Raw genomic sequence first — 26,222 nt, 5'->3', positions numbered from 1 at the left:
CAATCCATCTATAAAAATATATGATATTTACTATGTTTATGTTTATTTGATCCGTGTTTGTTCATTTTTCATAACTGCACCTTTAATAATACGAAATAGAGTTTCTGGTCAAATGGAACTTTTTGGGAGGTAATTTTTCACGTCATTCAGCCGTCTTCCAAAATGTCTTAATCGTTCTGTCCCTCACAGTAAAACATCATTCCTTTAGCTTATGTGCATTTAGCTTCTGTGTCTGGTGCACTTGTTAGGATCAACTCACTTGGCAGAAAGTCCATATTAAACAGTTGTGTTGCTGTGAGGTGTGTGTTCACCACAGCGTGTTGCTCACGACTTCTTGCAGGTGATGGTTTTAGTTGATCATTGTTGTAATTTGGTGTTTATTCACCTTGCTGTTGTTCTTCTTCAAAGGTGCTCTGATTGTTCAGATAAAAAAATAAATAAAACCGAATATATTTAAAATGTACATTAACTAAACTGAACTAAACTGAGTGAGGAAAATTAACAATTACACAAAGAAAGCTTGAATTATCTTCCAACAAATTAATGAATAAATAACATGTAGAATATGAATAATTATCAAACGGTCTTACCCACAAATGTTATTGTTAGGATGCCTGGGTCGTTGACCCAGAGGTTTGAGTTTATTATATTATTTATCATTTCTAGTCTTTGGTTTCTTTGTTAGAGTTCTGTCTTTTGGTTTATGTCTCTGTGTAATCCTTAGTTGTTGTCTCCCCTGTCAGCTATCTCCATGTCCAGTCAGTGTCTGTGTCTGCCCTGGTCCCACGTCGCTGTTCCCTCTGTAGTGCCTGCCTGTGAGTCTGTGTCTGTAAGTTCAGTCTGTGTTATGTTTCCTGTTTTACTTTGAAAGTCCGTGTCTCATGTAAATGCGTCTGGTTGTGCTTCCTTTGTCTCGTTAGGCCTGATCTGCCCCAGCTGTGTTTCCCTCCTGTTACTCATTCCCTGATTGCTCCCTCTGTGTACTTAAGCCCTGTGTTTCAGTTTGTCAGTGTTGCGATCTACCCTCTTCTTGCTGTGTGTTCCGTCTGAGTAAGTTTATTTGCAAGTTTGTTACCTTTTGAGTTCAGCATTAAAGCGGTTTTGAGTTCACGTTTTGCCATCGAGTGTCTGCACTTTGGGTCCTCCTACTACCACTCCTGCCTGCACACAGCCTTCACATAACAGTTATTGGTTGACTTTTCTGCTGGTTTACTCCTCTAAAGATCGCTGAGTGATAGAAGGATTTGAAGTTTAAATCAATATTGTTATTATCTGCAGCTATTACTGGATAGATGTGGGTTTAGACTCTTAGTCATAAATCATTATCATGTTAATAGAAAGAGATGCATTACAATAAGACACATATTAAACTACATGTGAAAGTTACCTCTTTTGTCTTTTTCTTCAAGCAGCACAGTGGAGCAATGAAAGGAACCAACACCACTACTGCAGCTATTACAGTGATCGAGGAGGAATCTGTGAGGAAAAATGTGACACAGATCAAAACTGATACATCAGTCATGGATCAACTTGAGACTTACTTAAGTCAATGATTTTTAGATCCCAGTCAAACTGACCCAGAAATCACCAATCTGTAAATGTGTGAAAGAGATCATCATCATCATCATCATCATCATCATCATCATGTGTCTGTTGGACCTCACGGATCGTCACCATCACCTCTCTGTGAGGAGCAGAGAGCACTCGTGCTGCACATCCCACCTGTGTGCTGTGTTTACATGAACCTGAGAGCACAGCTGTAGTGGTGACAGTGAATGTAGCGTTGGTGTTGGACACACTGACAGTGTTGTACTGTGAGAAGTTGAGGTCTTGTTGTGAGACACTGAGTGTTACAGTGGGAGCAGGTCGACCAGTGGCTGAACAGGAAACAACCCACTCTTCAGTAGAGTTTGACTCTCTGACATCAACAACAGGTTCATGCAGCTCTGTGAAGGATCAGGAAATATCATCAACATGTTCTTACAAACACACCAGCTGCTAACACATTTATGCCCACGTTTGTTTGAGGCACTTCTTGTTGGTTAAAGAAGGTAAAAATTCTCACCATAGACTTGGAGGCAGCTCTGTGAAGGATCAACAAACACTTTAAGAAAAATGATTTTAAAATGAGATCAACATCTGACAAATTTTCATCTGTTATCTTTTTTGCTGGAGCCTATTGTAATTTGAAGAAGGTAGAAGTTCTCACCATAGACTTGGAGGCAGGTTCTACCAATGAAGGCTCCTTCAGGATAAGTGTTAAACAAACAGCGATAGCATCTTTCATCCTGCTCCGTCACATTCCTGATGACTATGGAGCAGTCCTGTAGTCCAGTATATACAAACTCAACTTTATCTTTGAAGCCGTCATTCACTCTCTGACCAAAGTACTTGTTTTAGGTGGCAACATTTGTCTCCACATCATTTGAGATTTTCTGCCATGTGACCTGAAGGACGTCTTTAGTCTCCAAGAGCTGACAGCTGAATTCAGCATCTTCTCCCACTGCTGCCAGCACAGTCTGCTGTGTTTGGATCACTGCTGCTAGAGCTGCACAAACAAATAGACATGTGAGGCTAGCGTTCCATGTGTGTGACAGCTGTGATCAAACAAGCAGGCATCTCACTGTAGTTTTTCAGAATTGCTTGAAACCCCTTGACCATAGATTTAGGGTTGTTTTTGACCTCTTTGAGATCAGTTTCTAATCACTATGAGTGAAACTTTTCTCTTGTCTCAGCAAAACACACAGCTTTAAGAACAAAACATATGAAATTAAACACAGCTTACCTTTAGAAAAGACCATTAAAAGAGAACAAAAGTATAAGCGTGCTGTCCGCCATGCTGTAATGTTAATAACATCCGTTTTCTAATTATATACACTATGCAAAATGTCAGTTCTGTAACTTTCGTTGCCCATTTAAGGACTTCTTGGTTCAAAGAATGGCCAGAACTGTTTTGGCTTCCTGAGAATTGAATGCAGAATGCACCATCATCATCATCAACATTAAACCGCACACCACAAAAGCACGTGAAGAAGAACAGAAACAGAAACCTCCTCTGCCTGTGTTTCACACTTTTTTCCAAAACAATGTGAGCAGACACAAATGACCCTGTTTTTAAACAAAATATATTCAGTCAAGAAGGTTACCTTACACCACCTCTACACATTCATCACTAAAGCTATAACATCCAAAACCCACCGAGCTCTATGAGCTGGTACCAAATGGACTAATCAGAGGTTCTGAAAAATATTGTTCTGTTTTGTGTTTTTACCTACAGCTTCAGTAAACAGCAGTAGAAATGCAGACCATGTGCCATCATTGTTGTAAGTGTCATTAGTTTTAGTTCAACTTCAGACTGCAGTGGGTATAAAGCTGAGAGAAAAACAATGTAAAAAGGCTTGTATTGAGTAAATAAGGCACAGACTAGACAAGAACCCCTTGGCTAACACACTCAGAGGGAAGTCTGGAAAATCAACTGAATGAAAACAAGTTTCTTCCCCTTTTCATGCTTTTTTTTGGTTTCCCGTTTGAGCCCTTGTCACATGACCAAGTCTTAATCCTACAGCAAGAAGGAAGCACAAACATCAAATTCATCTCGCCCTAAATATCTCACTAATCTGTCAGATTGGTTACATAAAACAACATAAATTGCTTTATTGTCACAGCTATGCAGTGTTGGAGAGTAGCAAATAAAATAGCAACAGACACAAGAATAAAATCCCATATAAACATATGAAACCAAAATCACACCCTTACTGCTTTCATGTGAATTAACTGGGTTAGTAGCAGCCTGATGCTGCTAATCAAATGCACTTTAACGGATTAACTGATCATCATCACGTGTGAGTACTGTTTTCTGGTCCAGAACATTCAGGTGTGTTAACACGATGCCAAGGAGATTTAGGTTTGCTAAGGAGCATCTGAACAAACTACAAAACATTGGGAACAATTTCCTTTAAACAAATGAGTGTCATGTTTGGCTACAAAACAATAAAAAACAGCAAATCAACACGAACACCTTAGACCAGCTGTGAAACAGAGCTTGGAGTCATTGTGTAGACCATGAACTACTCTGTCAAGTTAAGTGTCACTGTAAAACCTTCAGCACAGCCTGTTAAAAGATTTAAATGAGTGCATGTGTAGTCATTAAAGATATATGCTGTATAATGTACTGGAAAAGGAACAGTCTAAACTTACCATGGCCATACATTACTGCCATGATTAGTGGATGTAAACTTCTGACCACAGTTGTGTATTTATGTGAATGTTAATGAATATAAAAGCATAGAAATATCTCAGGCATTACATATTTGGACCCGTAGAGATAATGTAGCTCTGCTTTGAAATTTTAAGAAATATTTTATCACTTTTTATGTTTCTGTTTTCCACAACTTAATCATCACTCTTACCAGCCTCCAGGTCAGCCAATGGCTGAACAGGAAACAGCCCTCTCTTCAGTAGTTTGACACAAAGGTCAGGTTCACAGCAGATTGACACTATATACCTAAAGAGATAGGTGGGCATTTTTTTTATTAACTATTGCCCTTTAATAGAATCTAAAACTGAGTCATTTCTCTTGTTAACTTGTCCACAACCAATAACTCTCTTTTCAGAAAATATTCTTGAGCATGATTTATTTCCCAAGACCCAAGAAGATCATTTTAACGTGCATTAAAAACAACATCAAATGTGTTCGTCTTGTTTAAGCTTTTAATTATTGCGGTTTTATTTACTCGATCTATAATGACATGTCAGTTCACTGAGACAATTAGTGTGATTTTCTCATTTTTTAAAGTCACCACATAAACTGTGTGGACAGGAAAGAATTGATGATCAGGAAACAAACAAATAAACACATGATTCATATTTTACAAAATGCAAAAACAATATTAGCGTTTTAAAAACAAAAATACGGATTAACATCAGCAGCATTATTGCACATAAACTTAAAATACTTCTGTGTGTGTGTGTGAAACACATCCACAATGATAAAATCTGTAAACCATGTTCATGAAAAGGATCAATTAAACAATGAGTTAAAACAAACCATATTCAGCAGACCTGACGATTTGAGGAAGGCTCTTCTAATGCACGTCAAATGTCTCTCGACTTAAAATAGTCAGAAGAAACAGCTCACAAGCTGCTGCAGAGCAAGTGAAAGAATGAATGTGATATGTCATCATCAACTTTGTCGTTTTTTTTGTTAGTTTGTTTTTGTTTTTTGGGTCAAGCCAAGTAATTATTTAAATAACTGATAAGGAAAGACACCAAAATTCTTAGTAGTGAACTAGTGGTAAGATACTGCTGAACATGGTTAAAACAATAGGACAAAAATAACAGCACTGAAATTTATCTTTTTGGATCTTACTGTAACACAAATTGATCAAACCTTTGATCAAAAAATAGTATTGTATGCATAAATATCATAATATAAGGAACCATTAATACTGAAAGAGGTACACAGGTTTGGGAGCAACTAGCAAGCAAACATCTGCTAATCATAGTCTGTGTGTAGATGTTTGTGGCTTTGTGTTGCTAAACATGTAGTAAGCTGAGGTAGGAAAATTTATACTTAGATCTTGCACAGAATGGATGAATAAATACACAGAATATGCATAATTATCAAACTGCATTACTCATTAATGTCATTGGCTGATTATTGTGACATCTTCTCCCTGAGTGACAGAAAGATTTAAAACAATTTAATAACAGAAAGAGACACATTACAAACAGATATACTTGGCCAAATGTGGAATTTACCTGTTCTCATCTTTTTGTTCACAGCGATAACTACAACTAAGACAGAGACCATCAGTCCTGCTACTGTAGCTGATACAATGATCCAGGTGTAATCTGTGAGAAAAGCAGGAAAAATGAGAAACTGGAATCATACTTGATAGATCCCAGTCAAACTGACCCAGAAATCATCAATCTATAATTCTGTAGCATATAGAACAAGTTTCTCACCATCCTCATAATTACCATCATCATCATCATCAGGTGTCTGTTGGACCTCAGGAATCGTCACCATCACCTCTCTGTGAGGAGCAGAGAGCACTCGTGCTGCACATCCCACCTGTGTGCTGTGTTTATGTGAACCTGAGAGCACAGCTGTAGTGGTGACAGTGAATGTAGCGTTGGTGTTGGACACACTGACAGTGTTGTACTGTGAGAAGTTGAGGTCTTGTTGTGAGACACTGAGTGTTACAGTGGGAGCAGGTCGACCAGTGGCTGAACAGGAAACAACCCACTCTTCAGTAGAGTTTGACTCTCTGACATCAACAACAGGTTCATGCAGCTCTGTGAAGGATCAGGAAATATCATCACATCAAATCACTACATTAATTTGAGTCTCCTGTTGTTGGTTAAAGAAGGTAAAAGTTCTTACCATAGACTTGGAGGCAGGTTCTACCTGTGAAGGCTCCTTCAGGATAAGTGTTAAACAAACAGCGATAGCATCTTTCATCCTGCTCTGTTACATTCCTGATGACTATGGAGCAGTTCTGTAGTCCAGTATGTTTAAACTTAACTTTATCTGTAAAGCCATCATTCACTCTCTGACCAAAGTACTTGTTGTAGGTGGCAACATTTTCCTGAACATCAGGAGAGATTTTCTGCCATGTGACCTGACGGACGTCTTTAGTCTCCAAGAGCTGACAGCTGAATTCAGCATCTTCTCCCACTGCTGCCAGCACAGTCTGCTGTGTTTGGATCACTGCTGCTCCATCTTTACCAGAGAAAAAAGAATCAGTCATCAGCAAACAGAAACACTGGCTACTGAAGCATCTGTTCCTTACCTGTTCGAAAGACTCCACACACAAAAAGTAGATACACAAGCACACAATCTGCCATCGCTGTTGCAAAGTAACAAGTTTGAGATGAATAGGAGACCTTTTTGGATATCAAAAGATGTAAAAGGTTGGTAGTAAGTGAATATATGCACACTGAAACTACACAGGAATCAGGGCAGACATACCACACTCTCACAGTTGAGTTAAAAAGTAACTGAACGAAAACAATTGCCTTCTCCTTCAATTCTTTTTTTTTTTTTTTACACAAGGACGTGATCTGCATCAGATCACTTCCTTGTGCTTTCTCAGTAGTCTGTATCAGATCCTCAACAAGTTTACAAAAAACATCCTTTTTAACAGGAATGCCAAAAAGCAAAAATATTACCTCAAACAAATTATCCCATCAGTTATGACCTGGTCGTGACCTGATGTCACACGCACATGACCGTGTTTTTGCTGTTTGTCAGCATTACGTACTGTAATATGCAGACATTAATCTGAGACTCTTTGGATCTTTTCGAGTCTCATTAATTGTTGCATTAAAACAGATATTTCAATGTTGTATATCAGATATCTGAGAAAGAAGAAAACCAACTATGTGTTTGTGGTGTCGCAGAGCTGTATGACTGCACTTGTGTTCATTATGGGTCTGTTTCTATCATTTTTGTTTCTAACATGTGAATATTTGCACAGACTGAAAAACTTCATGTTTCATTCAGTTTATGCAGACTCAATATATCTTTGATTAAGAATAAAGATGTTTTACTATTATAGAATATGAATACGCTCTGTTATAGCACTCTGTATCATTTTAAACATAAACAGCTGGATGTTAAACCCTTTGACCCTCTCTCAGGTGTATGTGTTTTTAGTCACAGCTTTTTAATCAGCTTTATTAAACAGCGGTAGAAATGTGACCATGTGCCATCACTGTTGCAAATGGTCAAGTTTTAGTTAAAGTGCTCTGGGCATAACACTCAGAGATAAACAAAGTAAATATAGACACAGACTACACAAGAAACACTAAGCTTTAACACCCACAGGCAAGTGTGGGTGTTACTTCTGCATCAAGTTCCCGTTAGTCTAATGCAGAGGAGGCCTCTGGTTGTAGCGTATTTTTATTTAAAGTGTCATGGTCCTGGGTCTTTTGGCCCAGCGGTTTGTGTTTCTTACTATTATTATGATCTTGTGTTCTAGCTTATTCTGATTACTTGGGGTTTAGACTTTTTTGTTCCTAGGGTTTTGATTCTGTGCTCCCTCTGTTTAGTGTCTGCCTGTGTGTTCCCTCTGTTCTGTCTGTATCGTGTCTCTAAGTCCAGTCTGTGTATTTCCTGTTTTACTTTGAAGGTCCATGTCTTATTTCAGTATTTCTAGTTTCGCTTCCTCTGTCTTGTTAGGTCTAATTTCTCCCGGCTGTGTTCCCACCTGTTCCTTGTTCCCTCATGTTCCTGCCTGTGTATTTATAGTGTGTGTCCTCCAGTGTTCAGCGTCATGTTGTAACCTCATCTTATGCTGTGTGTTCTCTTTGCCTGCCTGTGTAAGGTTATTTTTGTATTTTCAGTCTTGTTACTTTTGAGTTCAGCATTAAAGCTGTTTTGACTTCACGTTTTGCCTCGATGAGTCCTGCGTTTGTGTCCTCCGTACTGCCTGCCCGCACACAGCCTCGACATAAAGAGTCAACATGTTGCCTATTAGCTTCAGTAACTCTACCACTATATCACTGTATCAGGTGAGAAAAGGTCCTCCATCTCCACATAACTATGAAGCAGCATAGTTATCCTCTAAAGTCTCTGTTTACTTTGTTCCAAAGCAATCATCTTAACCAGAGACGACATCAGTTCAGTTTTCCTGATACTAATTTACAGGACTGAACAACAACAGCATGAGTTTAGATTCTAATTTAGATTTTATGTCCACTGCAGTTTAATTTGCTATCATTTAGTTAATATGAAAACAATGTTAGATGTTCAAGTCTCTAGTCGGCTTCATCTTCGAGTTAATCCTGTAATATAGGCTAATATAACTAAATCATTATTTTTTTTTAAATGCAGTTAATTACTTTAACCCTTTCATGCATAGTGGTCACTACAGTGAACAGCTATTCAAAGGCTGTTTGCTTGTATTTGTGTCAGTGTTGATGGTGTACTTGCACATAAACCACTACTGATGTGTCACTCCATCACAACTCTGGTCATTTAATGTTACTATAGATGTATGACGTGTGTCATTTGAATTGTTGTTATTTAATCCTGTCATGCATGAATTACGACAACCTCAATCAGGATTTTTTTCTTTAGGCATGAAAAAGATGAATAAAAATACTTAAAGAAAAAACTCCTGATTGAGGTTGTCATAATTCCTGCATGAACGGGTTAAACTTTTGCAATGAAAATAAACACAATAACAAAAAACAAACAAACATGTCCCCACAAGCAATTTAGGATTCAACAGCTTTATTGTGAGTGTGCGAGGACGGAGTTACAGTTATGCAGTGTTGGAGTGTGACATTCAAAACAAAACAGACAAATATGAAAAAATCTGGTATTAAAGTATAAAGTGTCAGAAATATCAGCATTATAAAAACAAAAATTAACAATTGAAATCTGGAAGAGTGGCTAAAGCTCAGCCCCAGCTGGGTCATGTTTAGGCACAACGAGCCTTAACAGATCTCCAACAAAAAGTCTGAAAAAAGTCTGAAAAATAAAGGACTCGGGGTGTTGTAATGAGCCAAAGTCAAGAGCTCAACCTGACATACATGCTGTAGTGGGATCTTCAGAGAGCTGTGCAAAAGTTATTACCCTCAAACCTCAAAGAACTGAAGCAACATTGTAAAGAAGAATGGGCCAAAATTCCCCTACAATGATGCGACAGACTGATAAAGTCTCAGAAAATTATTTCTTCACATCATTATTTATAAAGCATTATTGCTACATGTCCTGAATCATGGCGTGTATTCAGATTATCACTGGAATGTAGTTTGGATTCACACAGAAGGGAAAATTACATTTAATCATCACTGCTGTGGGATGAGAAAATACTAAACATGACATCAAACATAATTCACTGTTTGATTTTATCATAAAAATACCATAAAGTTAATATTATTATAGCATTTAACAAAAAAAAATATATCAAGAAACCAAAATGAACCACACACAGTTTGCTCCACACTTGACAATCCATCTATAAAAATATATGATATTTACTATTAAAAATGTTTATTTGATCAGTGTTTGTTCATTTTTCATAACTGCACCTTTAATAATACGAAATAGAGTTTCTGGTCAAATTGAACTTTTTGGGAGGTAATTTTTCACGTCATTCAGCCGTCTTCCAAAATGTCTTAATCGTTCTGTCCCTCACAGTAAAACATCATTCCTTTAGCTTATGTGCATTTAGCTTCTGTGTCTGGTGCACTTGTTAGGATCAACTCACTTGGCAGAAAGTCCATATTAAACAGTTGTGTTGCTGTGAGGTGTGTGTTCACCACAGCGTGTTGCTCACGACTTCTTGCAGGTGATGGTTTTAGTTGATCATTGTTGTAATTTGGTGTTTATTCACCTTGCTGTTATTCTTCTTCAAAGGTGCTCTGATTGTTCAGATAAAAAATAAATAAAACCGAATATATTTAAAATGTACATTAACTAAACTGAACTAAACTGAGTGAGGAAAATTAACAATTACACAAAGAAAGCTTGAATTATCTTCCAACAAATTAATGAATAAATAACATGTAGAATATGAATAATTATCAAACGGTCTTACCCACAAATGTTATTGGTTGATTTTTCTGCTGTTTTAGTCCTCTAAAGATCGCTGAGTGATAGAAGGATTTGAAGTTTAAATCAATATTGTTATTATCTGCAGCTATTACTGGATAGATGTGGGTTTAGGCTCTTAGAATCATAAATCATTATCATGTTAATAGAAAGAGATGCATTACAATAAGACACATATTAAACCACATGTGAAAGTTACCTCTTTTGTCTTTTTCTTCAAGCAGCACAGTGGAGCAACGAAAGGAACCAACACCACTACTGCAGCTATTACAGTGATCGAGGAGGAATCTGTGAGGAAAAATGTGACACAGATCAAAACTGATACATCAGTCATGGATCAACTTGAGACTTAAGTCAATGATTTTTAGATCCCAGTCAAACTGACCCAGAAATCACCAATCTGTAAATGTGTGAAAGAGTTTCTCACATCATCATCATCATCATGTGTCTGTTGGACCTCAGGAATCGTCACCATCACCTCTCTGTGAGGAGCAGAGAGCACTCGTGCTGCACATCCCACCTGTGTGCTGTGTTTACATGAACCTGAGAGCACAGCTGTAGTGGTGACAGTGAATGTAGCGTTGGTGTTGGACACACTGACAGTGTTGTACTGTGAGAAGTTGAGGTCTTGTTGTGAGACACTGAGTGTTACAGTGGGAGCAGGTCGACCAGTGGCTGAACAGGAAACAACCCACTCTTCAGTAGAGTTTGACTCTCTGACATCAACAACAGGTTCATGCAGCTCTGTGAAGGATCAACAAATACCTTAACAAAAATGATTTTAAAATGAGATCAACATCTGACAAATTTTCATCTATTATCTTTTTTGCTGGAGCCTATTGTAATTTGAAGAAGGTAAAAGTTCTTACCATAGACTTGGAGGCAGGTTCTACCAATGAAGGAGCCTTCAGGATAAGTGTTAAACAAACAGCGATAGCGTCCTTCATCCTGCTCCGTCACATTCCTGATGACTATGGAGCAGTCCAGTATGTTTAAACTTAACTTTATCTTTGAAGTCGTCATTCACTCTCTGACCAAAGTACTTGTTGTAGGTGGCAACATTTGTCTCCACATCATGTGAGATTTTCTGCCATGTGACCTGAACGACGTCTTTAGTCTCCAAGAGCTGACAGCTGAATTCAGCATCTTCTCCCACTGCTGCCAGCACAGTCTGCTGTGTTTGGATCACTGCTGCTAGAGCTGCACAAACAAATAGACATGTGAGGCTAGCGTTCCATGTGTGTGACAGCTGTGATCAAACAAGCAGGCATCTCCCTGTAGTTTTTCAGAATTGCTTGAAACCCCTTGACCATAGATTTAGGGTTGTTTTTGACCTCTTTGAGATCAGTTTCTAATTATTAGGAGTGAAACCTTTCTCTTGTCTCAGCAAAACACACAGCTTTAAGAACAAAACGTATGAAATTAAACACAGCTTACCTTTAGAAAAGACCATTAAAAGAGAACATAAAAGTATAAGCGTGCAGTCCGCCATGCTGTAATGTGAATAACATCCATTTTCTAATTATATACACTATGCAAAATGTCTGTTCTGTAACTTTCGTTGCCCATTTAAGGACTTCTCGGTTCAAAGAATGGCCAGAGCTGTTTTGGCTTCCTGAGAATTGAATGCAGAATGCACCATCATCATCATCAACATTAAACCCCACACCACAAAAGCACGTGAAGAAGAACAGAAACAGAAACCTTCTCATGCACCTCTGCCTGTGTTTCACACTTTTTCCAAAACAACCTGAGCAGACACAAATGACCCTGTTTTTAAACAAAATACATTCAGTCAAGAAGGTTACCTTACACCACCTCTACATATTCATCACTAAAGCTATAACATCCAAAACCCACCGAGCTCTATGAACTGGTACCAAATGGACTGAGAGGTTCAAAACTATTGTTCTGTTTTGTGTTTTTACCCACAGCTTCAGTAAACAGCAGTAGAAATGCAGACCATGTGCCATCATTGTTGCAAGTGTCATTAGTTTTAGTTCAACTTCAGACTTCAGTGGGTATAAAGCTGAGAGAAAAACAATGTAAAAAGGCTTGTATTGAGTAAATAAGGCACAGACTAGACAAGAAACCCTTGGCTAACACACTCAGAGGGAAGTCTGGAAAATCAACTGAATGAAAACAAGTTTCTTCCCCTTTTCATGCTTTTTTTTGGTTTCCCATGTGAGCCTGTGTCACATGACCAAGTCTTAATCCTACAGCAAGAAGGAAGCACAAACATCAAATTCATCTCGCCCTAAATATCTCACTAATCTGTCAGACTGGTTACATAAAACAACATAAATTGCTTTATTGTCACAGCTATGCAGTGTTGGAGAGTAGCAAATAAAATAGCAACAGACATAAGAATAAAATCCCATATAAACATATGAAACCAAAATCACACCCTTACTGCTTTCATGTGAATTAACTGGGTTAGTAGCAGCCTGATGCTGCTAATCAAATGCACTTTAACGGATTAACTGATCATCATCACGTGTGAGTACTGTTTTCTGGTCCAGAACATTCAGGTGTGTTAACACGATGCCAAGGAGATTTAGGTTTGCTAAGGAGCATCTGAACAAACTACAAAACATTGGGAACAATTTCCTTTAAACAAATGAGTGTCATGTTTGGCTACAAAACAATAAAAAACAGCAAATCAACACGAACACCTTAGACCAGCTGTGAAACAGAGCTTGGAGTCATTGTGTAGACCATGAACTACTCTGTCAAGTTAAGTGTCACTGTAAAACCTTCAGCACAGCCTGTTAAAAGATTTAAATGAGTGTATGTGTAGTCATTAAAGATATATGCTGTATAATGTACTGGAAAAGGAACAGTCTAAACTTACCATGGCCATACATTACTGCCATGATTAGTGGATGTAAACTTCTGACCATAGTTGTGTATTTATGTGAATGTTAATGAATATAAAAGCATAGAAATATCTCAGGCATTACATATTTGGACTTGTAGAGATAATGTAGCTCTGCTTTGAAATTTTAAGAAATATTTTATCACTTTTTATGTTTCTGTTTTCCACAACTTAATCATCACTCTTACCAGCCTCCAGGTCAGCCAATGGCTGAACAGGAAACAGACCTCTCTTCAGTAGTTTGACACAAAGGTCAGGTTCACAGCAGATTGACACTGTATACCTAAAGAGATAGATGGGCATTTTTTATTAACTATTGCCCTTTAATAGAAACTAAAGCTGAGTCATTTCTCTTGTTAACTTGTCCACAACCAATAACTAGCAACTATAAAATCCCGTATAAAAAGGATAAAATTTCAGAAACTCACTCAGAAGGACAAATAGTTTTTCTTCCCTACAGGATGCTGTGTGGATTCTTTATTATTATTATTTATTTTATTTACTTTTCAGCGTGTTATAGTGTGCTCATCTGTTGTCTGGGTTTGCTGTTAGAAAATGTGCACACAATGATGGATGATTCCCCTACAGCAGACCAAATCTACCTATAATGTAACCACAACCTACAGCACTTTATAATAAACCCACCTTACAGTTTCATTTCCCAAATGTATCTATGCAATTCTTCTGAATTCAGTCATTTTCAGAAAATATTCTTGAGCATGATTTATTTCCCAAAACCCAAGAAGATCATTTTAACGTGCATTAAAAACAATATCAAATGTGTTCATCTTGTTTAAGCTTTTAATTATTGCAGTTTTATTTACTCGATGTATAATGGCATGTCAGTTCACTGTGACAATTAGTGTGATTTTCTCATTTTTTAAAGTCACCACATAAACTGTGTGGACAGGAAAGAATTGATGATCAAGAAACAAACAAATAAACACATGATTCATATTTTACAAAATGCAAAAACAATATTAGCGTTTTAAAAACAAAAATACGGATTAACATCAGCAGCATTATTGCACATAAACTTAAAATACTTCTGTGTGTGTGCGTGAAACACATCCACAATGATAAAATCTGTAAACCATGTTCATGAAAAGGCTCAATTAAACAATGAGTTAAAACAAACCATATTCAGCAGACCTGACGATTTGAGGAAGGCTCTTCTAATGCACGTCAAATGTCTCTCGACTTAAAATAGTAAGAAGAAACAGCTCACAAGCTGCTGCAGAGCAAGTGAAAGAATGAATGTGATATGTCATCATCAACTTTGTCGTTTTTTTGTTAGTTTGTTTTTTGGGTCAAGCCAAGTAATTATTTAAATAACTGATAAGGAAAGACACCAAAATTCTTAGTAGTGAACTAGTGGTAAGATACTGCTGAACATGGTTAAAACAATAGGACAAAAATAACAGCACTGAAATTTATCTTTTTGGATCTTACTGTAACACAAATTGATCAAACCTTTGATCAAAAAATAGTATTGTATGCATAAATATCATAATATAAGGAACCATTATTACTGAAAGAGGTACACAGGTTTGGGAGCAACTAGCAAGCAAACATCTGCTAATCATAGTCTGTGTGTAGATGTTTGTGGCTTTGTGTTGCTAAACATGTAGTAAGCTGAGGTAGGAAAATTTATACTTAGATCTTGCACAGAATGGATGAATAAATACACAGAATATGCATAATTATCAAACTGCATTACTCATTAATGTCATTGGCTGATTATTGTGACATCTTCTCCCTGAGTGACAGAAAGATTTAAAACAATTTAATAACAGAAAGAGACACATTACAAACAGATATACTTGGCCAAATGTGGAATTTACCTGTTCTCATCTTTTTGTTCACAGCGATAACTACAACTAAGACAGAGACCATCAGTCCTGCTACTGTAGCTGATACAATGATCCAGGTGTAATCTGTGAGAAAAGCAGGAAAAATGAGAAACTGGAATCATACTTGATAGATCCCAGTCAAACTGACCCAGAAATCATCAATCTATAATTCTGTAGCATATAGAACAAGTTTCTCACCATCCTCATAATTACCATCATCAACATCATCATCAGGTGTCTGTTGGACCTCAGGAATCGTCACCATCACCTCTCTGTGAGGAGCAGAGAGCACTCGTGCTGCACATCCCACCTGTGTGCTGTGTTTACGTGAACCTGAGAGCACAGCTGTAGTGGTGACAGTGAATGTAGCGTTGGTGTTGGACACACTGACAGTGTTGTACTGTGAGAAGTTGAGGTCTTGTTGTGAGACACTGAGTGTTACAGTGGGAGCAGGTCGACCAGTGGCTGAACAGGAAACAACCCACTCTTCAGTAGAGTTTGACTCTCTGACATCAACAACAGGTTCATGCAGCTCTGTGAAGGATCAGGAAATATCATCAACATGTTCTTACAAACACACCAGCTGCTATATGTTTTCATGTCCGCTATATTAGTTTGAGTCTCATGTTGGTGGTTAAAGAAGGTAAAAGTTCTTACCAGAAATTTGGAGGCAGGTTCTACCAATAAAGGCTCCTTCAGGATAAGTGTTAAACAGACAACGATAGCATCCTTCATCCTGCTCCGTCACATTCCTGATGACTATGGAGCAGTTCTGTAGTCCAGTGTATTTAAACTCAACTTTATCGTTAAAGCCGTCATTTACTCTCTGACCAAAGTACTTGTTGTATGTGGCAACATTTGTCTCTCCACCAGCTGAGATTTTCTGCCATGTGACCTGAAGGACGACTTTAGTCTCCAAGAGCTGACAGCTGAATTCAGCATCTTCTCCCACTGCTGCCAGCACAGTCTGCTGTGTTTGGATCACTGCTGCTGCACCTGTAACAAAGAAAAAAGAATCAGTCATCAGCAAACAGAAACACTGGCTACTGAAGCATCTGTTTCTTACCTGTTTGAAAGACTCCACACACAAAAAGTAGATACACAAGCACACAATCTGCCATCGCTGTTGCAAAGTAACAAGTTTGAGATGAATAGGAGACCTTTTTGGATATGTTTGTGTGTTTGTGTCACTGCTGTTAGAGCTATAAGAAGAAAATGTGGAAATGAGGAATGTCGCCTGCTGTTAGTGTGTGGTAAAATTGTTAAAATTATGTTTTCTAGTAGAGTGATGATGAGGTGTTCTGTTTTATTAACCCTCAGAAAAAAATCCCAGGAATAGAGATGTCCCAGTTTTACACAGAGACATGAATGCAGCACATATCTGTTCAGTATTTCTACACAAATCTTCACAACTGTATTTACTTAAAACCTCAAAACAGACCCACAAACACTGGCTGACTAACAGAAACAGTTGAATTTTCTTTCCTCCTTTCTATTTAAAAATAGCTAAGCTCCAACCACCATCAAACACAGAGAATGGTTATTGTTTCTTACCTGCTGAAAGGACTCCACACAGAAAAAGTAGAAAAACAGCATGAACCATCATTACTGAAGTGAACACAGCAGTCTACAAACTAATCTGAGTATTTGATCAAAACAATCCACCTCCTTGTTTTTTTTTTTGTGCTGTCTCACATGATCAGTATCACAGTATGTGATGCAAAACCCACAGAGTCACAAGGAGCTGCATGTTTCAAACCATATTCCGGGGTTTTTTAGTTTTGTCAATAGAAAATTGTATTTTTTAGTCAGTATAAGCTTTTAATGATATAAGTTTACTTGTGATAGAATGCTGCATGATGATAATTTCCTAGCTTAGAACTGATTGTACTTTTCATTGTTTTGGACTGATTGTTCTTTATGAAACGTGTTCTGATATTTGTATCTGAATCTTTCCACAGCGATAGTAAGAAGTCAAACAAGCAGTTCTGACCTCGCACACACACACACACACACACAATCACATACGCACATGCTCACGTCAAATGTATTAATTTTTCTTGTGTATAAATAAAGACAAGTGCAAGAACAGAGCGCGCACTTCACGGGGCCCCCACTCTGATGTGAGCGCTCTGTGAAACGCCCTTGCAAGTTAAAACTGCAGCGTCTGTGTGTGTCTTCACTCTTAGACTCTCAGCTGAAGAAGTGTCATGGAGAATAAATCTCTTGACAAGTTTCAACAAAAAAAATAAGATTCCAGAGTCCAAAATGAATCTGTTATGGTGGATGGCCAGTGGCTGAGCCCAAACAGTTTTGGAGGACGGCCGCATGGCCAGTGGCTCAGGTGAAACAGTTCAGGAGGGCGGCCGCATTGCCAGCGGTGGAGCTGGAGCTGATTGGGTGGGTGGCTGTGTGAAAGACTGCGGCAGTGACAGAGCAGGCCGGAGGCTGGCCACATGGAAGACGGCAGTGGCGGCATCAGAGTTCAGGAGGCCGTCCACAACAGCGATGATCCCCAGCCGATGGCCTGGAAAGTGGCCATTGGTGAGGGGCTGGCTGAGGACTTGGATGTGACTGGAGCCTCTCAGGGAGCTTGGCAGACAGCCAGGGCACTGGTAGAGGCTTGGCAGGTGAAGGACCAGACGAGGCAGGACCAGATGGTGGTGTGGCAACAACAGGTGATGCATCTGGAATGAATGGTGACGCGGGAGCTGCGGGCGACAGAGCAGATGCTGGAGCTGCGGACAACAGTGTGGGAGCTGCCGGTGGTGGAGGCTGCTGGCAATGACATGCTGATATGCAACAGCAAGAAAAAAAGCGGACCGAAAAAGTTTAACTAGTAATGGGCAAAGCTAATTGAACACCAAATTCTCTTCATGATTTTAGAAGTAAAACGAAAGCAATTTACACAACGCAGTAAACCTAAGACAGTATGCTTGAAGATCAGGCACCGTCTTGTGACCCTGTGGGTTTTGCATTATACAATGAGATACTGATCATGTGTGAGCTTCTTGTGACAGCACAAACACACACACACACACACACACACACACACACACACACACACACACACACACACACACAGACACAGACACAGACAGAAAAAAACCCTAAACAAACAAAACAAACCATAGGAATGCATGCTGGTTTTTGACCTTGGATTTGGCTACCAGATACAATAAATGGTAAATGGACTCGTTCTTATATAGCATTTTTCTCAAAGCGCTTTACACAACTTGCTTCAACCATTCGCACAAGCACTTTTTAAATTGTCTTTCTAAGTGCTGTCTATCATACTCCAATGGCTGCATCAGAGAGCAACATGGGTTTAGTGTCTTGCCCAAGGATATTTGGCATGCAAACTGGAGCAGACAGGTATCAAACAACCAACCTGCCGGTTAGGTACGTGCCCTGCTCTACTACCTGAGCTACACCCACCTAATTAACATGGAAAAATTATCTTGCTTTTTCAGTTTCTTTCTGCTCTAAAAGCATTTAAAATCTCCTGTTCATCTCAAACTTGCAACTTTGCAACAGCAAAGGCAGATTGTGTGCTTGTGTATAGGGATGGGTATTGATAAGATTTTCACGATTCCGATTCCATTTTCGATTCTGTTTAACGATTCGATTCTTTATCGATTCTCTTATCGATTCTTATTTTTTAAAAAAGAGAACACTAAGGTCGATTAGCTTAGGTCGATCAAGCTCACCTAGCGAAGCCTGTATCGGTGCATGTGTCGCTTTAAGAAAAAGTCACGTGATCGATACAGCTGCTGTATCGCTCATTGCCAACGCGCCAAACTGTGTTTAAAAGGTACCGCATCCGCATCTGTCAACGGAATGAGTCGCCACCAAAAAAAACAAAATTACTCTCACAAAGAAAAAAAAAAATACATATACCTCTACAACAAAATGGAGCCCGAAAGAAAAAGAAAAGTTTCTGCTGTGTGGGATCATTTTGATCTTTTAACTGCAAATAAGGTAACTGTTTGTCTGCCTTTGTTTCAGTGTAATCTATCAGAATAGGAAAAACAGCATTGTGACTTGCAGTGTAAAATATTTATTTCATTTTATGCAGGTTAAATGTCGCATCTGTTCTGCGGAGCTTTCGTACACAAACAAAAGCACCTCCTCAATGTTTAGGCATTACAGAGCAAAACATGAAAATCAGGAGACAAACACACCAAGAATGAACACAGGTAGGCCTATATAGACATTGAGCAGCTTTATCATTTTTTTTTAATTAATATGTGTTTTATTATTTTGAAATCAAGCATCTAGGAAGATTGCTCTGGACCAGGCAGTCCTGAATTTTATTATAAAGGACTGCCAACCCCTTAGCATTGTGGAGAGTGAGGGGTTCAGGGAGCTGGTTCAGGTCCTTGATCCATCATGTTTTGCCAACCAGAAAGGTTTGTATAGACAATGTTTCATCAGGTAGCTGATGTTAAGTACTGCATACTGATTTAGTTTTGTTTCATCTTCAGACCATAAAGGAATTGATAGCCAAGAAAACATGCGGAGGAACTCGAACGAGTGAAAATGGAAGTACAGCAAGCTGTGGCAGTGAGTATAACAGCTGACCTGTGGACCTCTTTGAACATGGAGGCTTACTTGGCTCTTACTTGTCACTACATTAATGAGAATATGCAGTTGTGTTCATCTGTGTTGGGTGTGAAACACTTTCCACAAAGTCACACTGCAGACAATTTGGCCCAATTCAAAAAGGGCATGATGGATGACTGGGCCATCACAAATAAGGTAAGGTGTCTTGTGACCGATGCAGCACCAAACATGATTGCAGCAACAAGAACTCTCCAAATTCGACATTCAGTTTGAATTGCACACAAACTCAATTTATTAGTCAAGAAATCATGTGATCAAATCCCTGAACTTTCATCCATAAGAGATAAATCTAGACAAATCGTATCATTCTTCAGATCCAGCACTACAGCCAAAGAAAAGCTTGCTCAAGTGCAGCAGCAGATGGGACGGCCCATCTTGAAACTTATCAACGAGGTACCAACATGTTGGAACAGCTTATATCAGATGCTATCACGGCTACATGATGAGAAAGAAGCAGTCTGGGTATCTCTTGCTTCTCTTCCAACAGATTTAACTCCACTTACGGCTGATGAGTGTGACATCGTAAGGGAAACACTTCTTGTGGTGGCCCCTTTCCATCAGGCCACAGTGGAGTTGTCTGAGGAGAGGAGAGTTTCAGAATCAAAGGTAATCCTGATGATGAAAATGCTATATTGTGCACTTGAGCGGAACTCTTTACATCTACACACACAAGCAGCCACCCATCTCCATGACCAACTTAGGCGTCGTGTCACAGACACTGCTTCTAATCTGGAGTCATTAAGTGTGTTGACCCTCTCAACACTTTTAGACCCCAGATTTAAAACACTCGGATTTCGTAGTTCCTCCAAGTGTAGTGAGGCAGTCAATCGCCTGAAAGTGGAGTGTGCTGCAGTAATTGCCCGCACAACATCTGAGCCACAGCCTGGACCTTCATCAGAGCAGTCACCTGTTCCAGGCAAGTTCAGTATTATCAGCTTATTCATACATTTCTTTTGATGCTAATGTGTACTAATTTGGAGTAGATGACAAAAACTAAAATGGCCATGCATTTTTTATTATTTCAGAAAACCTGTGGCAGTGGCTCGATGAAGAAGTTGGCAGACAAACAAACAATGCAACAGCAGACTCCATCATTGAGGTCCAGCGCTACTTGGCGGAGAGAAGCATTCCACGATCAGAGGATCCTTTAACGTACTGGGGGAATAGAAGAACATCTTATCCTAACCTTTTTCACCTGGCATTACAGTTTGTGTACCCCAGCTTCATCTGTGCCCTGTGAGCGTGTATTTTCCAAAGCTGGGGAAATAGTGTCAAAAAAAAACGCAATAGGCTGGATGCAAAAACATTGGATAAACTTATTTTTCTGAATAAAAATTTATAATAAACTCTGAGTCAATTACATTTAAATGGGTAATATTACATTTACAATACTTTCATTCTAATTTTCACTTAATGACATTCACAATATATTTTAAAGATGTCTACAATATTTGAAATGTAAAAGATATAAAATGATTCCATGGACAGTACAATACCTTATAGTGTATACAAGTATGTCTAGGTCATTGAATTAGTGTCTGTTGCGAGTCTGAAGTAAGTTGCCTGCAATGATATTTAAGGTCCAGCAGGTGTCAGTATGGAGCAAAACAGCAACACTGTGTCGACACAGTATCGATACAGTTTGTGTGCTGAAACGCTTCACGAGGCCTCATCTACCCATCACTACTGCCTACAATTAAACACATTCACTTACCGAAAATCGGGGGCATCTGCTGTGGCAAATGGGTGCAAGCCTTTGACCACAAACTTAGTCACTGCTCGGTGACACTCGACTATCCTGGCCTGAAAGGAGACGCTACCAGTAGACTGCAGCGAGAACTGCCAGCCAGACTCTGTCTCTCTCATCATGGTCACCTAAATGCAGCGCACAGTAATGGTAGGTTTTGTAATAAGGCAGATCGTGCTAACATAATATGCACTGTTAACTGATTATTTACCTGCCGTATTAACGGGAGAGGACGTGCAAACGTTACCGCTGCTGCTGGGTTGAGATTCACGAGTCCGAAGCGGAATTAAAAACATGACATTCATTTAAGGTTATCGCGTGTTTTGTGAGCAAATGCTTTTGCATATTCGTAGTGTTTCCTCCTTTAAATGAAATATCTACTTTGCAAGTATTGCAAGTTGCCTCGTTGTCATCCGTTCTCGTAAAGTATAACCAAACTTTTGAGCGTTTGAGCCGCTTAGGCGCCCTGCCGGGTAAATGACGCTCCGCAACGTGGTGATGTCTTTCGGGGCGACTGGGATCGATAAGGGAATCGTTTGCAAAAATGGCAAACAATTCCAAGGAATTGAAACAGTGGGAACCGGTTCTCAACAAGAACCGGGTTTCGATACCCATCCCTACTTGTGTATCTATCTCTTTGTGTTTGGAATCCTTCAAACAGGTAAGAAACAGATGCTGCAGTAGTCAGTGTTTGTTTTTGCTGATGACTGATTCTTCTTTTCTGTTAAAGGTGCAACAGCTCTAACAGCAGTGATACAAACACAGCAGAATGTGCTGGCAGCAGTGGGAGAAGATGCTGAATTCAGCTGTCAGCTCTTGGAGACTAAAGACGTCCTTCAGGTCACATGGCAGAAAATCTCACATGATCCAGAGACAAATGTTGCCACCTACAGCATGCAGTTTGGTCAGAGAGTGAATGATGGCTTTACAGATAATGTTAAGTTTAAATACACTGGACTACAGAACTGCTCCGTAGTCATCAGGAATGTGACAGAGCAGGATGAAGGATGCTATTACTGTCTGTTTATCACTTATCCTGAAGGCTCCTTCATTGGTAGAACCTGCCTCCAAGTCTATGGTAAGACCTTTTACCTTCTTTAACCAACAACAAGTACCTCAGGAGGACATAAATGTGTTATGCTTTTATGATTGTGTAAACTGCTTGCTTTTATGTTGCTTTTATTATTCTACCATGTACAGTGTCCTTGAGTGTTCTGAAAGGCGCTTTCAAATAAAATGTATTATTATTATTATTATTATTATTATTATTATTATTATTATTATTAGCAGCTGGTGTGTTTGTAAGAACATGTTGATGATATTTCCTGATCCTTCACAGAGCTGCATGAACCTGTTGTTGATGTCAGAGAGTCAAACTCTACTGAAGAGTGGGTTGTTTCCTGTTCAGCCACTGGTCGACCTGCTCCCACTGTAACACTCAGTGTCTCACAACAAGACCTCAGCTTCTCACAGTACAACACTGTCAGTGTGTCCAACACCAACGCTACATTCACTGTCACCTCTACAGCTGTGCTCTCAGGTTCACGTAACAACAGCACACAGGTGGGATGTGCAGCACGAGTGCTCTCTGCTCCTCACAGAGGTGATGGTGACGATTTCTGAGGTCCAACAGACACCTGATAATGAATATGGTGAGAAACTCTTTCGGTCACAGATTTACAGATTGATGATATTTGGGTCAGTTTGACTGAGACCTAATATCAATGACCTTAGTAATTCTGCATTTCCTTTTTATCCATGATTAATGTATCCATGTTGTTTAGTGTCACATTTTTTCTTGCTTTTCTCTCAGATTCCACCTGGATAATTGTATTAGCTGTAGTAGCGGTGATGGTCCTTGGTTGTGTAATTCTACTCTTCACTGATCTGCTTAAAGAAAAAGACAAGAAGAGGTACCTTTTACATGTGATTGAATGTCTTGCTATGCATCTCTTTTTTAATTAATATGAAAATGAGACCTTAGATGTAGACCTTAAAATAATCTGCAAAGCTCTCTCAAAGAGATTAGAGAAAATAACCCCCCTCTTAATTCATCCTGACCAAACTGGCTTCATAAAAGGTAGGCACTCATCAACAAATACACGTACATTACTTAATCTGATAGACTACTCATACAGTAAAAACATCGAAACTACAATATTTTCTTTAGATGCAGAAAAAGCGTTTGACAGAGTTAACTGGAAATTTCTATTTGCAACACTGTAAGAAAAAAAAAAAAAAAAAAAAATCTGTAAAAATACCGTGCAATCTACCATTTTCCTATGAAGGAATTTTCCGTTTTGATTTTTCACAGGTTTTTTTCCTTATTTCTTTAATTACGCATTGCATTCTGGGAGCAAGAATCGACAAGAAGCGGGAAAGTTTACAATCAAGGCAGCCATCTTCATGGGCAGGGATTTTGCACCTTTCTCAGGTAAATATCAAATATGTATTTTACATTTTAAAATGTATATCTTAAAAGACTTAATTTTATGTGCTTTTTGTTGAAAATTGTCCTAATAATGGTCAGCTTGTGTCTGCCACATCGAAGAATTTGCTGAGTAATCTTGAAGTAAGGATAATTTATATTTAATTTTATTTGTACTTGACGGTTTTTTGGCTGTTAGGCAGAGGTTCGCTATATAATCACCAGTTTTTATTTGACAGATACTCGTATAAAAAAAAATGCTTATGGTAGGAGTAAGTTTATTCCCTGTATCATATGGTTTGCTAAATGTAGGCCTTCTAGCTAACTAATGAGTTAATGGGAGTTTGATATACTTGGCTAGTTGGAGATTACAGCTGGTGCAAACAATTGGCCCAAAATGAGGAATAATATTTGTTATTCGCTTGGTGATGAATTTAAAGACTGTGCGGGAAAAATAGCAGAAAATGGACTGTGCTTAAGAGGCCAATTCACAATGTTTGCTAGCTGCGTCGACCAACGTGTTTCTAGGGAAATGCACCTTGCATTAAGGAGTGGCAGGGGTCTCAAACTCGCAGCTCGCGTCACCTTTACTTGCGGTCCATATTGACGTGACGTTTAAATATTTTTTAAAAATTATTATTCAAAAAATTATTTAATATGAAGACAATATTAGCAGAGTGTTACAAGCATAGCCCTTTAAGAACGTAGCCTGATGGGGAGCGTAGTTCGTGCTCGAATGTGTGGGACTGACCCTCCCGTTGTGTGTGTGTGTGTGTGTGTGTGTGTGTGTGTGTGTGTGTGTGTGTGTGTGTGTGTGTGTGTGTGTGTGTGTGTGTGTGTGTGTCAGTGAGCGCGAGGGAGGAAGAAAAAGGAGAGTCGAAAAGTACTAGTTGTTACCGACGAGAAACAGAAGATGAAAGCATATAATTACAATAATAACCACTGCAGCCAAAAAGAGTGCCTGACGAGCCCAGTTGTAAGTAGGCTGTTAAGACTGGACTGTACACCGTGTTCGCCGCCTCCGAAACAAGAAAGTTCCGTTGGAGCAGCTCTTCAGCGCCTCTCTCCGTCTCAGTGAACAGTGAAGCTAGTTACCGGCTACGAGCCCGACACGGAAAAAATAAAAAAAAAGAAATCTGATACTTTTCCAAAACTGGTATAACCACAATAGTCACATGTCAGGTAACCAGAGTACAGCAGTGACTGTGCAGGACTTTTATTGTGAAAAGTAGGAAGAGTAAATATCCCTTTTTTAATGCATAGAATAATTTTTTTTTTTTTTTTTTTTTACTTACAGATTGCAGTGTTGTTGTTTTTTAGCGTGCCTTTTTTGTTTGGTTGGTTGGTTTTTAGCCCATATGAAGCTTGGTTTGACTGACTGCATTTATTAATGACACCATTTAATTAACTTTGGTATGCTTTTTAACTTGGTGTTTATCTAGTTAATTTGGTAAATTTTAAACTGAGGATATTAATAATTGAATAAAAACGTAAAGTTCCTTTTAAGTTAAAACATGCTCTTTCAGGATCTTGAATTTTTTTTTCTCCATAGGACAGCCCTGATCTGTGGAGTGGGAGCCTTAAATGATTTTTGCAACAACAAACATTGGCAGAACTGGAACAAGGCCATGTGAGCTTGTTACCTTTGGAAGCTGAAAAGTTTGCTATCATTTTGAGCTCCGGTGTAAGTGACAGCGGGGAGGAGGGGAACTCGCACTAGCTGCCACTGAAATGTGGCAAGTTAAACACTGAAACAGGCTTGAATTAAATGGATTGGCTTGTAGTTTGACATATTAGAATGACTATTTGTTCCATCTCTTTGTGTTTGGATCAGAATGATATCTGATCCAAATATCTGATTGGTGCATCCTTAGTCAGTTATGTTGACTTGCAATGTTTGCAGATTTAAGTGCATCTCTTTGACTGAATACCTGAAACACTGCAGATCACACAGACACATTAACAATGTATTTTTTTGTGTGGCCATAAAGATTGTGTCAGAAGATTTTCCTCATACAGCTGCTTTGCTGTTCATATGTCACGGACACACAAAGATACAAGTACCAGACAAACCTGGAACAGAAATGTGTCTGTGCAGCTAAAGTGTTTGTTGGATTTTT

General features: G+C 38.8%; 2 protein-coding genes, 3 long non-coding RNA genes and 1 pseudogene across 6 annotated transcripts; 3 read left to right on the top strand and 3 right to left on the bottom strand.

The window, feature by feature from the left end:
• Window positions 1-1,391: 1,391 nt before the first annotated feature.
• LOC109196993 (OX-2 membrane glycoprotein-like) lies at window positions 1,392-12,408 on the bottom strand (annotated as a pseudogene).
• Window positions 4,697-7,010, bottom strand: LOC106096586 (OX-2 membrane glycoprotein). 2 transcript variants are annotated; one of them, XR_003216264.1, is made up of 5 exons: window positions 6,798-7,010; window positions 6,389-6,727; window positions 5,968-6,300; window positions 5,761-5,853; window positions 4,697-5,675 (listed from the first exon to the last, which is right to left on the bottom strand). It is a non-coding gene; the product is annotated as an OX-2 membrane glycoprotein (long non-coding RNA). The 2 variants fall into 2 exon arrangements; XR_003216265.1 differs by having other exon boundaries at window positions 5,983-6,300.
• On the top strand, window positions 10,590-11,299 carry LOC112843786 (uncharacterized). The gene is made up of 2 exons (XR_003216287.1): window positions 10,590-10,860; window positions 10,939-11,299. It is a non-coding gene; the product is annotated as an uncharacterized LOC112843786 (long non-coding RNA).
• A 3,164-nt stretch (window positions 12,409-15,572) lies between the features above and the next one.
• Window positions 15,573-16,467, bottom strand: LOC112843780 (OX-2 membrane glycoprotein-like). The gene is made up of 2 exons (XM_025902788.1): window positions 16,368-16,467; window positions 15,573-16,297 (listed from the first exon to the last, which is right to left on the bottom strand). The coding sequence occupies exons 1-2, from the start codon at window positions 16,420-16,422 to the stop codon at window positions 15,936-15,938; spliced, it is 417 nt and encodes a 138-aa protein (XP_025758573.1). The 5' UTR covers window positions 16,423-16,467; the 3' UTR covers window positions 15,573-15,935.
• Window positions 16,468-19,682: 3,215 nt separating this feature from the next.
• LOC112843912 (zinc finger BED domain-containing protein 4) lies at window positions 19,683-21,167 on the top strand. The gene is made up of 4 exons (XM_025903253.1): window positions 19,683-19,867; window positions 20,242-20,320; window positions 20,415-20,843; window positions 20,953-21,167. The coding sequence occupies exons 1-4, from the start codon at window positions 19,844-19,846 to the stop codon at window positions 21,165-21,167; spliced, it is 747 nt and encodes a 248-aa protein (XP_025759038.1). The 5' UTR covers window positions 19,683-19,843.
• Window positions 21,168-22,646: 1,479 nt separating this feature from the next.
• On the top strand, window positions 22,647-23,160 carry LOC112843784 (uncharacterized). Its single transcript, XR_003216281.1, has 2 exons — window positions 22,647-22,752; window positions 23,014-23,160. It is a non-coding gene; the product is annotated as an uncharacterized LOC112843784 (long non-coding RNA).
• Window positions 23,161-26,222: the final 3,062 nt, after the last annotated feature.

This window comes from Oreochromis niloticus, linkage group LG23, assembly GCF_001858045.2.
Source record: "Oreochromis niloticus isolate F11D_XX linkage group LG23, O_niloticus_UMD_NMBU, whole genome shotgun sequence".
Classification (NCBI taxonomy): domain Eukaryota; kingdom Metazoa; phylum Chordata; class Actinopteri; order Cichliformes; family Cichlidae; genus Oreochromis; species Oreochromis niloticus.
Note: the sequence above shows the minus strand (reverse complement) of the source record. Positions and strands in the feature narration are given on the sequence as shown.

Excerpts from the sequence above, each read along its gene's own strand:
- LOC112843912 (XM_025903253.1), top strand. The coding sequence starts at position 19,844 with ATGGAAGTACAGCAAGCTGTGGCA. Across the intron at positions 20,321-20,414 it reads TCTTGAAACTTATCAACGAG|ATTTAACTCCACTTACGGCT; the intron begins GTACCAACATGT and ends CTCTTCCAACAG. Across the intron at positions 20,844-20,952 it reads AGAGCAGTCACCTGTTCCAG|AAAACCTGTGGCAGTGGCTC; the intron begins GCAAGTTCAGTA and ends TTATTATTTCAG.
- LOC112843780 (XM_025902788.1), bottom strand. The coding sequence starts at position 16,422 with ATGGCAGATTGTGTGCTTGTGTATCTACTTTTTGTGTGTGGAGTCTTT. Across the intron at positions 16,298-16,367 it reads GTGTGGAGTCTTTCAAACAG|GTGCAGCAGCAGTGATCCAA; the intron begins GTAAGAAACAGA and ends TCTTTGTTACAG.